General features: G+C 46.2%; 1 protein-coding gene across 5 annotated transcripts in view; it reads left to right on the top strand.

Annotated features, from left to right (window-relative positions):
• Positions 1-14,327, top strand: part of pcnt (pericentrin) — a 352,612-nt gene that overhangs the window by 141,102 nt on the left and 197,183 nt on the right. For all 5 annotated transcript variants that reach the window (XM_038786588.1, XM_038786581.1, XM_038786572.1 and 2 more), the window contains 2 exons: positions 12,197-12,423; positions 13,684-14,180. In XM_038786588.1, the coding sequence (XP_038642516.1) occupies positions 12,197-12,423; positions 13,684-14,180 (724 nt within the window). The remainder of the gene's footprint in view (positions 1-12,196; positions 12,424-13,683; positions 14,181-14,327) is intronic.

Here is a 14,327-nt window from a genome sequence, read left to right as displayed (position 1 = left end):
CGAGTAAGGGCACAGTGGAGGCTGTGAGAGAGACCAGCATGGCTGGTGTTCAGAGCAAGGAGCCGACAGCCCAGCCCACAATGGAGCAGCTGTTGCAGACTATGCAGGAGGGCTTTTTGTCTTTGAAGCATGACAACTTGGAGCCGCTTCAGAAGTCGATTGATCGGATGGGAAAAAGGCTGGATGATCAGGCTGAGAAGCTCCAGCAGTTGGAGAAGTCGGTGGAGGAGCAGGCTGACTTTCAAACGGTGGCGGATGTGAAGATTCGGAGACTTGAGGGACCAGCAAAAAGTGCTTCTGGAAAGGCTAAGAACTTGGACAACAGATCTCGCCGGCAGAACGTGAGAATCGTGGGCCTCCTGGAGGGGGCAGAGGGGCCGGACGCTGCCCCATATGTGGAGGGTATGTTTCAGATGTTGCTGGGGAACGAGGTGTTCCCGTGCCCGCCGGTGGTGGACAGGGCACACAGAGTGCAAGTGAGGCAGCCGCGACAAGGGGATCCCCCACGAGCAATTGTGGTATGCTTTCACAGGTACCTGGACATGGAACGGGTGCGGCAATGGGCAAAAAGCACACAAAGCTGTGTTTGGGACAATACCACCCTGCGTGTTTACCAAGCTTTGAGCTGGTGAAGGAGATACTGTATAAAAACAAGGTGAAATTCAGGCTGCTTTTTCCAGCGCGACTGTGGGTTACGTATGAGGGTCAGCACCACTATTTCGAGGAACCTGAAGACGCGATGGACTGCGTTAAGAAGCAAGGGCTGGTCCTGAGCTTGGGACGTTTGGACTCATGTTAGAGCTTTTAAGTATATGTGGTGTCTCTCCCGTTTTGGGATGTATCTTTTTGTTTTTGCGTGCTGTTTGCATGGTTTTCCTGAATGTTTCCTGTTTGGGCCCTTTGCTTAGTTGGAGTTTGGCTGGGGCGGGGGGGAATTAATAAAGAAAACAGTTAAAAGGGTTGGGTTAAAATGGATGCTTCGGGGGGGGGGGGTTCAGTTGTTCTGCTGACGGGGATGGAAACTGGGCATGGCAACATGAGGAGGTCATAGGTGGAGCCGGCCAGGAGGCGGGCCAGATGAAGCGCGACACATGGCTGGGGGGCTGGCCAAGGAAAGGGGATGGCTGATCGGTAAAGGGGGGGGGGGGCAAAGTGCCTCCCAACCAGGCTGATCACCTGGAATGTTAGAGGGTTACATGGGCAGTGAAGAGAGCGCGTGTGTTTGCGCATCTGCGGGTTCTGAAGGCGGACATAGTATTGTTGCAGGAGACACACCTGAAAGTGGTAGACTAGATTAGGTTAAGGAAGGGCTAGGTCAGTCAGGTCTTTCATTCGGGGCTTGATTCTAAGAGAAGGGGGTTTGCGATCCTGATTAATAAAAGGGTACAATTTGAGGTGGATGGGAGTGGCAGGTTCGTCATGGTGACAGGTAAGCTCGAAGGGGTGAGAGTAGTCCTGGTCAGTGTGTAGGCCCCTAATTGGGACGATGTGGATTTTAATAGGAGGATGTTAGGAAAGATCCCCGACTTGGACTCGCGTGAGTTAATCATGGGCGGGAACTTTAATACAGTCCTGGACCCGAACCTGGACCGGTCATGCTCAAGAACGGGCAGGTTGTCAGCGATGGCAAAGCAACTGAGAGCGTTCATGGAGCAAATGGAGCAGATCCGTGGAGATTTAGCCGGCCGACAGCGCGGGAGTTCTCGTATTATTCCCACGTCCACAAGGTGTATTCCTGAATTGACTACTTTGTGGTTAGTAGGGACCCGCTGGCTGGAATGGTGGGGGCAGAATATTCGGCAATTGCCATATCGGACCATGCTCCGCGCTGGGTAGACCTGCAGTTTTGTAAGGACAGCTTTCAGCGCCCACCATGGAGGCAGGAAGTTGGATTACTCGCAGACGAGGCGGTGTGTGAGAGGCTGAGGAAATGCATGCAGAATTACCTGCAGGTGAACGATACTGGAGAAGTCTCGGCAGCGGTGCTTTGGGAGGCAGTGGTGAGAGGGGAGCTGATTTCAATACGGACGTACAGGGACAGGGCGGATAGGGCAGAGATGAACCGACTGATTAAGAAAATTCTACGGATGGACAGGAGTTACGGGGAGTCCCCGAGGCCAGAGTTACTCAGGAAACGACAGGCTGCAGGCTGAGTTTGGGGTGCCAAGAGTGGGGAGGGTGTTGGTGGACGGACTGGATGCACTGGTCAGGATCGAAGAGGTATTGGGGGGCCTGAAGGTCATGCAGTCGGGTAAAGCCCCGGGGCCGGATGGGTATCCGGTGGAGATTTACAAAAAATATAGTGGATAGTGGGGCCTTTGCTGGTCAGGATCTTTAACGAGGCAAGAGACAGAGAGAGTTTACCCCCGACGATGTCACAGGCCACCATCTCACTCATTCTGAAACGGGATGAGGACCTGGAGGCCTGTGGGTCATACAGGCTGATCTCCTTGATCAATGCAGACGCCAAGTTACTGGCCAAATTTTGGCGACCAGAATTGAGGACTGTGTACCGGATGTAATTGTGGAGGACCAAACCGGGTTTGTAAAGGGGGGGCAGCTGGTGGCCAACCTAAGAAGGCTGCTCAACGTGATTATGATGCCCCCGGAGAGTCGGGAGGTAGAGGTAGTGGTAGCCATGGATGCTGAAAAGGTTTTTGACCGGATCGAGTGGGACTATCTATGGGAGGTACTAGGACGGTTCGAGTACGGGGCAGGGTTCATCGACTGGGTTAGGCTATTGTATCAGGCCCCGGAGGCGAGTGTAAAGATGAACAGGATGACATCGGATTACTTTAGACTGCACCTTGGGACAAGACAGGGCTACCCTCTCTCCCCAATGCTGTTTGCGCTGGCCATAGAGCCGCTGACAATTGCCCTGAGAGCTTCTAGGGGCTGGAAAGGACTGGTCCGGGAGGGAGTCTCATTATACGCAGATGATCTGCTGTTATATGTATTGGACCCAATGGTGGGGATGGACTGTATTATGGCAACCCTGAGGGGATTTGGCCGGTTCTCCAGGTACAAACTGAACATGGCTAAGAACGAGTTGTTTGTAATTCAGGTGCGGGGGCAGGAGAGTAGGCTGAAGGGGTTGGCGTTCATGCTAGTGGGGGAGAGTTTCCGATATTTGGGGATTCAGGTGGCACGGGACTGGGGCAGGTTGCATAAGCTCAACCTGTCCTGACTGGTGGAACGAGTGAGGGAGGAGGTCCGGAGGTGGGATGCGCTCCCGCTGTCATTGGTGGGGGGGGGGACACACGGTATTTGGGCAGGAGCCCTGAGCAGAGTAAACACGACCGCAACATGCGCCAGGCTCAGTCTGATCCCGTTTAAGGTCGTGCACCAGGCCCACATGACGGTGGCCCGGATGAGCAGATTCTTCGGGCTGGAGGACAAGTGTGCTAGATGCACCAGAGGGCCGGCTAACCATGTACACATGTTTTGGTTGTGCCCTAAACTCGGGTATTGGCAGGGATTTGCAGATGTCATGTCCCGGGTATTGAAGACTGGGGCGGTAATGAGCCCGGAGGTGGCAATCTTTGGGGTTTTGGAGGCCGCGGGAGTCCAGGAAGAGAGAGAGGCCGACGTCCTGGCCTTTGCTTCCCTGGTAGCCCGTCCGGGGGGCGCGGGGGGCAAGGGCAAGGGTAGAGTATAGTAGGGGGATATTGACGCAGGTCTGTGCATGAACAGAGCCATGGTTTGCACTATGTTTAATTTGTAATTTGTGTCTTGGACTTTTTTTTCTCTACTGTACAATGTCACTTTTCCTATGTGCCTAAAATACCTCATGAAGTGAGTAGTTACCACACGAAACAGCAATCCCTCCCAAACCTGCTCCCACCCCCAGAGAGGAAACCAAAAAGCACTCGCACCCAAAAAAGCCCCAAATCGTCTGAGCAGCCCCAATATATCCCCCACCACGGGACCCAGGTTAGAAATATACAGCAAAAGATTGTCAGCATATATCAACACCTTATGCTCTCCTCCCCCCCCCCCCCCCCCCCCCATCTCCCTCGACCTCCACCCCTAACTATCCCCCTGCACCCCTCCACTTATCCGAGCACCTCAATGCCAAAGGCTCCATTGCCAGTGCAAATAAAAGGGGGGACATGGGACACCCTTGTCTCGTTCTCTTATGCAGCTGAAAATATTACGAGTTCGCCTGATTCGTACGAATTGGTTCCTTGTAAAACAATTTGACCCACAGCACAAACTTAGGCCCAATCCGAAACCGTTGCAGCACTGCAAACAAATTACTCCATTCTACTTGATCAAACGCCTTCTCCACATCCAGTGTTACCACCACCTCCGGCTTTTCGCTCTCGCTCTCTCTCTCGCTCTCTCTCTCTCCTCCCCCCCTCTGATGGGGAGCGCACCACGTTTAACAAGGCACTCCTCCAACCTAAGCAGCATCCACATTTAAGAGGGATACTGTCCGATACGCTCCACATTCTGGCTTCTTATCCTTTTTTAACAAGGGCGAGAAAGATGCCTGCCCCATTATCTCCGAGAGCGCCCCTTCGCCACTGCGTCCTCAAACATCTCCACCAACAACGGCGCCAGCCTATCCAAGAGCTTCTTATAGAATTCCACCGGGAATCCAACAGGTCCCAGAGCTTTACCCGTTTGCATCGTCCCTTTCGTTGTCCGAACCTTCTCAATCTCCACTGGCTCCTCCAGCCCTTCCCTCTCCGACTTTAAGACATTCCATCCCCTCCAAGAACTCTCACATATCTGATTCATCCCCAGAGGGTCAGACCTATACAACCTCTTATTAAAAGAAAAACGCCCTCAATGCCCTGTTCACTTGTTACGGTGCCACCACTCATTCCATCCTGGATCTGAACAATCTCTCGCGAGGCTGCCTGCTGGCAGAGCTGTCCTGCCAGTTTCTCCCAGAGCTCATACACCATACCCTTCGCCCGTCTCATCTGGCGAACCGCTTTCCCTGTAGACCAATGGTCAAACTACGTCTGCAGTTCCTTTTCAACTGACCAAATCTCAGTAGTGGGGTCTTCCACATACTTTCCATCAACCTCCCAAGATTTTATCAGTGACCCAGGGCCGGGATCGAACCCGGGTCCCCAGTGCCCTGAGGTAGCAGTGCTAACCACTGCACCACCATGCCGCCCCTCCATCTGAAGCCCAACTCTTATCCACTAGTATCATTACCCCCTGGGCCCTGCTATCAAAGTCCAAGTGAAACACCTGATTCACCCAACCCTTCTGAAGTCTAACCTGGTCTTTCACCTCACGGGTGGGTCTCCTGCAACAGCACTACGTTAGCTCTCAAGCTCTTCAAATGCGAGAAGATTCTCCTCTGCTTCACCGGTCCACGCAACCCCCGTACATTCCACATTACCATTCGGACTGGGGGTGTCTCACTCCTTCTTTCAGCCATGACCTCTGCCCCCGGCCTACCGAAGAGAGGGACCAAGTCCTACCACTGGTTACTATCAGCTAGCTACCCTGCCCACTGGCCCGGAAATCCAACAACCACTTCCTCTGGAAACTGCTCCTCTCTGCATACTGCCCACCCCCCATCACCCACACATGCCAGGCCCACCGAAACCTGTCCACACAGGCGCAACCAGAGCGCCTTCCCTGCCACATACCTAGTACAAAAGCCACCAGCACCCCACCACCCAACACCAGCCCTTCTAAACCAACCAAACATGATAACCCCCAAACAAAGGAGAAAAAATTCCCAACACATTTGTCCCATTGTCCCCAACCCATTCCCTTCCAAGCACAACCAAGAAGCCAAAGTTTAACATCAGCTAAGTCCCAATCCTTCAGTCCTCACCAATGCCTCCGCCTCCTCTGCCATCTCAAGGTAATAGTCTTTGGAGTTATGCGTAACTCAACTTTGCCTTATAAAGCACTGCCTTCGCTCTATTGAAGGCTGCCTGCTGCCTTGTCACCTTCACTGTGATGTCCTGGTGTATATGAATACTACTGCCTTCCAACCCCTCTATTCTGCTTAGCCCATCTCAACACCATCTCCTTCATCTGATAGCTGTGAAAACAGACTATCACTGCTCTTGGTGGATCATTCACCTTCGGCTGAAGTGACCGATGAGCCCTATCCCGCTCAAAAATGGATGTATCCCCCCCCCCCCAAACAACTTGGCGAACATCTCCGAAACGTGCCTCCAGGCAGTCCCACGATCCAAAGATTCTGTCATCATGACCTATTCTCCAGGTCCTCTACTTTGACTCTCAGCCCTTTATTACTTTACTCCACCATGACCTATTCTCCAGGCCCTTTACTTTGGCTCTCAGCCCTTTATTACTTTCCTCCACCCTCCGTAGCTCCTCTCCCATTAAATCGAGCTGGTCGCTGTGCTGCGACAATGCTGCCTCCACTCCCTTCAACGCCTCTTCATGCTCCTGCACAACCATCCACAGCTTTCCAAGAGTCTCCTTTATCAGGCCAACATATCATCCACCAACTGTTTGAATGTTCCCATCTTCTCCTTCCCATGCCGTTCAAAATGCTTAGCAAACTGCAGCTCAAACTCCATGGCTATCACCTCAGTCATCGTGTCCACCGTAACGGGCGCAACCCCACATGCCTATCTTGCCCCCGCCATCTATCTTCCCACAGAACTCTGCACCAAACGTGAGCTCTCAAATGGTCTAGTACTCAGTCCTTTTGGTACCGTATTCTTCCTTTGGATTTTCGACATCCTCTAATTACTGGAGACTGTTGATATAAAATTTCGTCCTAAAACTGGCTGAAAAGGACCAAAAAAAGAAAGCTCTAGGAGCCACCAAACGTGCGACCCCCATCTATATGTCGGCACCAGAATTCCCGATTTTGCTTTATAACTAACAATCAAATCAAAATTAATTAAACTTAACATAAACTAGCAATGAAATGATGTTCATTATATATATTGCAAATCATGCGTTAATAGCAGATGCAACAAAGCTAGATATCAAGGATTTACTGGGCAGTCCAATTTCGGCTCCAAAGCCGTTTAAAGGTCTGTGTCTTTCGGTAGAATTTCAGCTCCTTTTCTTCAAATGTTTAGTCACTGGTTCTCACCAACATTTTCCCTTGAACCTAAGTTCCATGGACATGGTCTTCACTAAAATAACACATTTCTCCAGTACCGCCTCAGCTCTGCCCACAACAGTCTAGGTGGCATGGATTCACCTTTTTATCGGAACCCTTTGTGACAACCCTGTGCACAATATGGGTGAGCCTGGTCAGTTAATTATTTTGAGTAACAGAAGCAACTGCAGGAACCATGTATTTGCTTATTACCAGTTCCTGGATCCAGCCTTTGTTTACTTCAACTTGCCTGCATTCCACCACTCAGTGATCTGAACTTGGATGACCTTTATCTTTTATCTGCTTTTGATGTGTTTCTGTTTCCACGGAAATTTGAAGTTTCAGTTTGCATTTCCCTTTCAATTCGGGTCTGACTCAGAAAACATAAGCTTTGATATCAGGGTCAGTGCACTAAACAGAACATTTGACAAGTCATCTGGTCAAACAACAGCTCGTCACATTGCTGTCACTGGCCCTGTAAACCATGGATTCCATCACATTTACCCCCCCACCGCCCTTTGGAAAAATAATTACGTTTTCTGTACAGCTGTTTTGAAATTCATTAAGTTCTTAACAACACAAATGTTTTAACTAACAGTTTATTAAATAAATACATAATAACTTTCATATTCCATAATTATAATCGCACAGGAAGTCAAGTTACATTAATCATTGTTTGCTTTAATGGTACAGATATAATAGAATTTGGATGCACACTTAGCATCAAGACTTCATTTTTGGTTCACTTTGTTGTTTCACCCTGAAGCTTGTGAGCATTGATTGACACGATCGGCTCCTTTTGGTGGTTACCTTCCGCTCCTTCCCACTTTCCTCTCCAACCCATCCACTCAGTGCTTCTGGCTCCCTTGCTCACTTCCTCCCTCTCACCACCCTTCTCCTGAGACCTCATTTACAATGAGGGTGTGAGAAAAGCGGTGAGTGGGAAGATTGGCTGGTCAGAGAGATGGCAAGTCAGAAAATATCCACATCAACAGTGACGTGCAACCTCTGCTAGTGAATGGGTCACATGAGTGGCCCTCCTTCACTTCAGTGGGCCACAAGGTTGAAATCAGCCGTGTGCACTAATCACTAACCTTGAATAAGTTTTAAAAATTTAATATACACCAAATATTTCGTAATGAGTTACTGAAAATGTCAAATCATTCAGATATTAATAGAACTGTCATCAACTTCAAATGGAAAAAACAAAATATATGTTTATATTTACCTTGTGTATATTACAATTTACTCTGCTTATCAAAGCTAATACCAGCTACAACTAAAGTTATACACTTAATTACACAGATATGTGCTTTAGGTATTTTATTTTTACACTTTATTAATCTTTACTATTAATAAACCCTACAGCTCCCGTAAACCTTTACTACTGCTGTTATATAAACTCGCTCATTCTCGCGTTCTTTTATCCACCCCGCTCTGCTCGCATTCTTTTATCCACCCCGCTCTGCTTGGTCTTGCAAACTCCATTTTCTCATTGTCAACAAAATGTCCCATGGACCACAGTCAGAACTCCAATGGGCAACAGGTTTCCCACCATTGTACCAGAGTATAATTTTTTTTTTGCACAAGCTCCTTCAGAACCCAAATACAGCTTGTACATTTATTCTAATGGGAGAACTTGGTTCATTCAAGTTGTTTAACTTTGAATTACACTTGTTAGGGACACAGCTAGAACTTAAGTGAGGAATTACTGTATGTATAGAGTGTTGGTGAGACCACATCTGGAGTATTGTGTCCAGTTTTGGTCTCCTTATTTGAGGAAGGATATGGTGTAATTGGAGGCAGTTCAGAGGAGGTTCACCAAATTGATTCCAGGGGTGAAAGGATTGATGTATGAGGAGAGATTAAATAGTTTGGGCTTGTACTCGCTAAAGTTTAGAAGGATGAGAGGGGATCTAATCAATGTGTATAAAATATTAAAAGGGATTGATAAAGTAAATGCAGACCAAATGTTCCCCTTGTACAGCAATCTAGAACAAGAGGTCACGGACATGGGTTGAGAGGCGGTAGATTTAGAAATGAGATGTGGAGGAACCGCAGAGGGTGGTGAATTTGTGGAACTCGCTGCCCCATAGTGCGGTGGAGTCTGAATCATTAAATAGTTTTAAGAAGGAGATATATATTTCTTATTTGAAAAAAAAACAGGTTAAAGGGATGTGGGCAACATGTGGAGAGCTGGTTTTCAGACCAGGAAGAGATCAGCCATGACCGAGCAGGCGCGGAGGGCTGAATTGCCGACTTCTGCTCCTTATTCCTATACTGGAACATTGGCAAGGTCATTGCATTATGCTGGGAATTTGTAGGCAGGGAATTTAAGCACACTTCAAACACCAGGGTTCAGGTCAACCGCATGGTAACTGTCTATTTATTGGCGTAAAGTCTATTCCACATAAGCAAGCCACTTCAAAACCATATCGAAATCAAACACACAAAAAACCTAGTTCTTTGTTGAGCGCTATCTTTACATTGATTATTTTGCCTATGTATTTGACCAGATAACGAAGCTATTTACTGGTGGCATCAAACCAAAACAGACAAAGTGTCTTAGTCTGTGCTTGGAAAGTTAACCCCCTACCTAGGTCAGATTCTCAGCCAGCCCCAGTTTGTATTCCAATTTGAGGTCACACACCAAGCAAGGTACAAAGTCAGGTTTTCACCAAATCTTCGCTCAGGTAGGCAAATGAATTTCCTCTTGGGCTGCTCACCAGGTCATCAAACACATTTCCTCTCGTGTTTCTGACCAGGTCGTCAAATTAATTTTCTCTCCATTCATGTTCCTCTGCCAGCATTCAGACAGCTCCAACTCTTATTCTTTGTAGGCCCTTGACCAGGTGACTCTGATCGAATAGCCTTTGGTTCTTTGTCCTGAACCTTTCTAGAAACACAAATGGGTTATGGTCAGTAAAGACCAGCTCATTCAAACATACACTTTAAACTTTCAATTGCTAGTACAACACGTGAATCCTCCTTTTGTTGGCCAGATATCATACTTATATTGAAGCTTATCACAGTTTCTGGAGATGTAGCTAGCTAACTGTTCCATACCAGCATCACCTTGGAGCAGCACAGCTCCTGCACGTCTGCCATTGGCATCGATAGCTACCGTGAATGGCTACCTAAAATCTGGGGCTGCAAGAATTGGCTCATTAATTAAAATTACCTTCAACTTTTGAAATACCATTTGGCATGACTCCATCCTTTCGGACGTCACATTTTACTTCAACAGTTGGAGTGACTATTATGCTAAAATTATGAACAATTTAGATTACCCAATTATTTTTTCCAATTAAGGGGCAATTTAGCATGGCCAATCCACCTACTGTGCACATTTTTGGGTTGTGGGGGCGAAACCCACGCAGACACGGGGAGAATGTGCAAACTCCACACATACAGTGACCCAGAGCCGGGATCGAACCTGGGACCTCAGCGCCGTGAGGTGGTTGTGCTAACCACTAGGCCACCGTGCTGCCCCAGCATTTGCTTTTTGACTTCAATATTGGAAAGTCGATAACTGTCTGAACTTTGGCCCCTCTGCAGCATTTAACCGTGACCCAATATATGCCCTAAAGAAGTGACTGTGGCTGTGGCACACTCACTCTTCGCCAGGTTTATGGCAAGATTGATTTTGAAAAGCCTGTCAAACAGAACTCTTAAATTCCAAACTCCAATGTCATTGTAAACTAAAAGTCATAGATGTACACAACACAGCGACGCAACCTCAATCAGTTAGTCTGGTTGGTCAGTCTTTGAAATATAGCCAGTGCATTTTCCGCGATTGGATAGGTACATGGATTATGGTAGAATGATAGGGTGTAGATTAATTTGTTCTTAATCTAGGACAAAAGTTTGGCACAACATCGTGGGCCGAAGGGCCTGTTCTGTGCTGTATTTTTCTATGTTCAAATAGCATGACTTTTATATCGAACAGACCATCTCAAAAGCAGAAGTTTCTTTGGCTTGGTCGTCTAAAAATCTTGCCAATATCCTTTAGGCAACTCAATCTTGCCGACACTAGATTGCCAATACAATCCCCTGGTCATGGGATTGGAGAGGAGTCCATCTGCATTAATGTTTTGGTAATCACATTAAATCTTGTGAACCATCTTGTTTTAGTATCACTGCGACAGGAAAACCTTTATAAAAGGTGCCACCAAATCACCAAAATTATTACGTTCAATTTCACAACTTGCCCTGTGTGATTTGAACACCTGAGCTCTGGACCAGAATGATGATGTTAGTATCAGAACTTATCCGTTGTTTGTCTTTCGTTGTGTCTTGTTTCTCTCATCTGTTCTTTCTCTCACATTCTCATCATCATCATCATCATCACCACCACCACCCCCCCACCATTTACCCTTTTGTTTTCTGTTTCATTTTAGCATGCTGCTTGATGCTTTCAAAACCATTGCCAGTCAGGCACATTTAAACAGGATTCCTACTAATGATGTGGCTTTAGTTGTAGGTACCATACACTACAAGCAATTGGCCTTCCTTTGGGTGGGGAGTGTTGGGTGGGTTATATATTTGTACGGTGGAATTTTGAAATTTGCGCATTTTTTCAGTGTTAGAACAACTGAGTGAAAATTTGAGAATGCATTGACCACCAAAATGTCTTTCAATACTGTGCAGTTATGTGCATACTTTTATTTCCTGGTTGTAATTTGGAAACTGCTTCTTAAACTTGCATTAATTCCTTTCCAGTCACACACCATCCTTTGATTTTGCTGTTCCTTCACTGTCACTGGGTCAAAATCCTGAAACTCCCTTCCTAAAACAGCATTATAGTTGTTCTGACAAAATATAGACTAGTAGTTCAAGAAGGCAGCAGGTCATCTTCTCGGGCAGCTGGGGATTGGCACTAAATGCTAGCCATTGTGGCTAGCAAATTGCATGAATGGATATTTTTAAAGAATTGTTGGACTCCTGTTTGTTCAATAGGCAGCTCACCACCACTTTCCCGAGGGCAATTAGGGATGGGCAAAAATTGCTGGCCTAGCCAGCGAACCCCACATCCTGTAAAAATGAATTTTAAAGTTTAAAAAAAAATTAAAATAATTATTTTTTGTTTTGGTATCTTTTCTTTTCAAATGCATTACATTTATTTTGTAGAGATTACCAAGTTACGACTCCAGTGTGCACAGGAGACTGCCCGTGAGGTAGAGGTGGTGATGGAAGAGTGTCTCCAAAGGTTGGAGGAGACAAAGATATCAAATCAGGCTGCATTAGATTCTGAAAGAAGAAAAGTTGTTTGTCTGCAGGAAGAGATTGAATGTTTGAAGAGCGATCATGCCACAACCATAATGGAGCTCAGTGAACAGCTTAAAGAAATGAACCAGGTAAATCTTAGTTTGCTTTCTTCTCCCTTTATTATAAATAAAGCTGTAGTAATATTACCCGAAATCTGCCTTGTTTTTCTGAGAAGTTCATGCAGGAAGATAACCTAGGACAGCTTTACATTCTAAACTTCAATCTCCAAAATCTGAGTTCAAGTAAAACTTGTCCTGGTGTGGTCAGTTTCAATGACACGGTCAGATTGTACCAGGTAATGTTTCATCACTCACTGTGTATCAAGCTTATCCTGAGGTAAACTTACAGATATTGGCCCAGAGCGAAAACAGTGAAATCCAAGCAAGGGTTCTGAAACATTAAAAGTAATCTATTAAGTAGAAGTGTAGTTGAGGTATTTCTTGGAGTTGGTGCTTGTAATTAATATTTTTGACAGACTATCACCAGAAATTGAGACTGAAGAAAAGGTTTACAAGAATGGTTTAGCAATAGGATACTTTAATTAAGTTGTTCGACTGGCAAAGCTGCGATTGTTCTCCTTTTGAGAAGAGAATGTTGAGATTTGATAGAGGCTTTCAAAATATGGCGAGTCCAGGTAGATGGGGAGAAACTTCTCATTGTTGGACTGGTTCAGAACCAGACAACAGAATAGTGAGAATCTAGAATGTATTGCTGATTCAGTGGCTTTCAAATGGAATTAGATAAGTGCCCGAAGGCTGTGGGGAAAAGAGTGGATAGTGAAAGTAGCTGCGTTGCACTTTCAAAGAGCTCACACAAACTTTTTTTTTTCGTTCTTGGGATGTGGGCATTATTGACAAAGCCATTGCCTATTCCCAATTGCTCTTGAACTGAGTGGCTTGTTAGACAATTCTAACGGGCAGATAAGATTCAACCACGTTACCGTGGATTTGGAATCCATAAATGTCAGACCAGGTAAGAATGTAAGGTTTACTTCTCTAAAGGGCATTCGTGAACCAGATCGATTTTTTACAACAATCATGCTAGTTTCATGAGACTAGTTTTTGATTGATTGAATATTTTCTGTGATCAGATTTGAATCCATATCTCTGGGGCTTTAGCTTGGGCCTCTGGATTTCTAGTCAAGTGACAATACCACTATATCACCATGTTCCGGTGAGCCACTTGGTGGGTCCAAATGATGGCCTCCTGTGCTTTAACTGTTTTACGATTTTGTTATTCACATTAATGTTGTTACACTCAACCGTCACAAACAGATTAATTTAATTTAGTTTCCCCCTCCTTGCAAATAGAAAATTAATTTTGTAATTTCCTGTTATACTTATTTTCAGGATAAAACTCAGTTACTGGAAGAAACAAATCGCAAACTTCATGCCAGCGGGGAAGCATTTGAAGCTAAAATGCAGGAATGTGCAATTGAGAAAGAACGTGAGTTGAAGATTTTAAGAGAGGAGCTAGAAGCCAACCATGAAGAGAAAATCTCAGCTTTACGCAATCAGCTTCTCCGTGACTTTGAGGAAGAGAGACGAGCGTTAGAGCAGGAGTTTAACCAGAGAAATGTAGAAATGAATAAGCTTCAAGAAGAACAGCGTGCCACGATTTCCAAACTTGAGGCACAGCTAAAAGAAGAAAAAACCCACCTTCAGCAGCTCCAGGATAGCCTTACGAATGAACAGTTACCAGAAATTGTAGTGATACGCCAGAAAATCCAAGTGCAGTTTGATGCTGAACTTGCCATGGCCAAGTCTCTGATGGCGGAGGAGTTTGAGAAACTCCAAGTCAATGTGCAGGAGCAATCCGCTCTAAAACACCTGGAGGTACAGAACAGGTAAGTACTACCCATACATAGCTTGCGGAGGAAATGGTGCCCTGTGTGAGAACAATGGTCTGTGCTCTAGTACAAGTAACACAGCTAGTACAAATAGCAGCTGGCTGTTAGAGTGATCAAATTCCCTAAATTTTAGTGCGCCAGTTG

The sequence above is a fragment of the Scyliorhinus canicula genome, chromosome 2 (assembly GCF_902713615.1).
Source record: "Scyliorhinus canicula chromosome 2, sScyCan1.1, whole genome shotgun sequence".
In the NCBI taxonomy this organism is placed as follows: Eukaryota; Metazoa; Chordata; class Chondrichthyes; order Carcharhiniformes; family Scyliorhinidae; genus Scyliorhinus; species Scyliorhinus canicula.
Note: the sequence above shows the minus strand (reverse complement) of the source record. Positions and strands in the feature narration are given on the sequence as shown.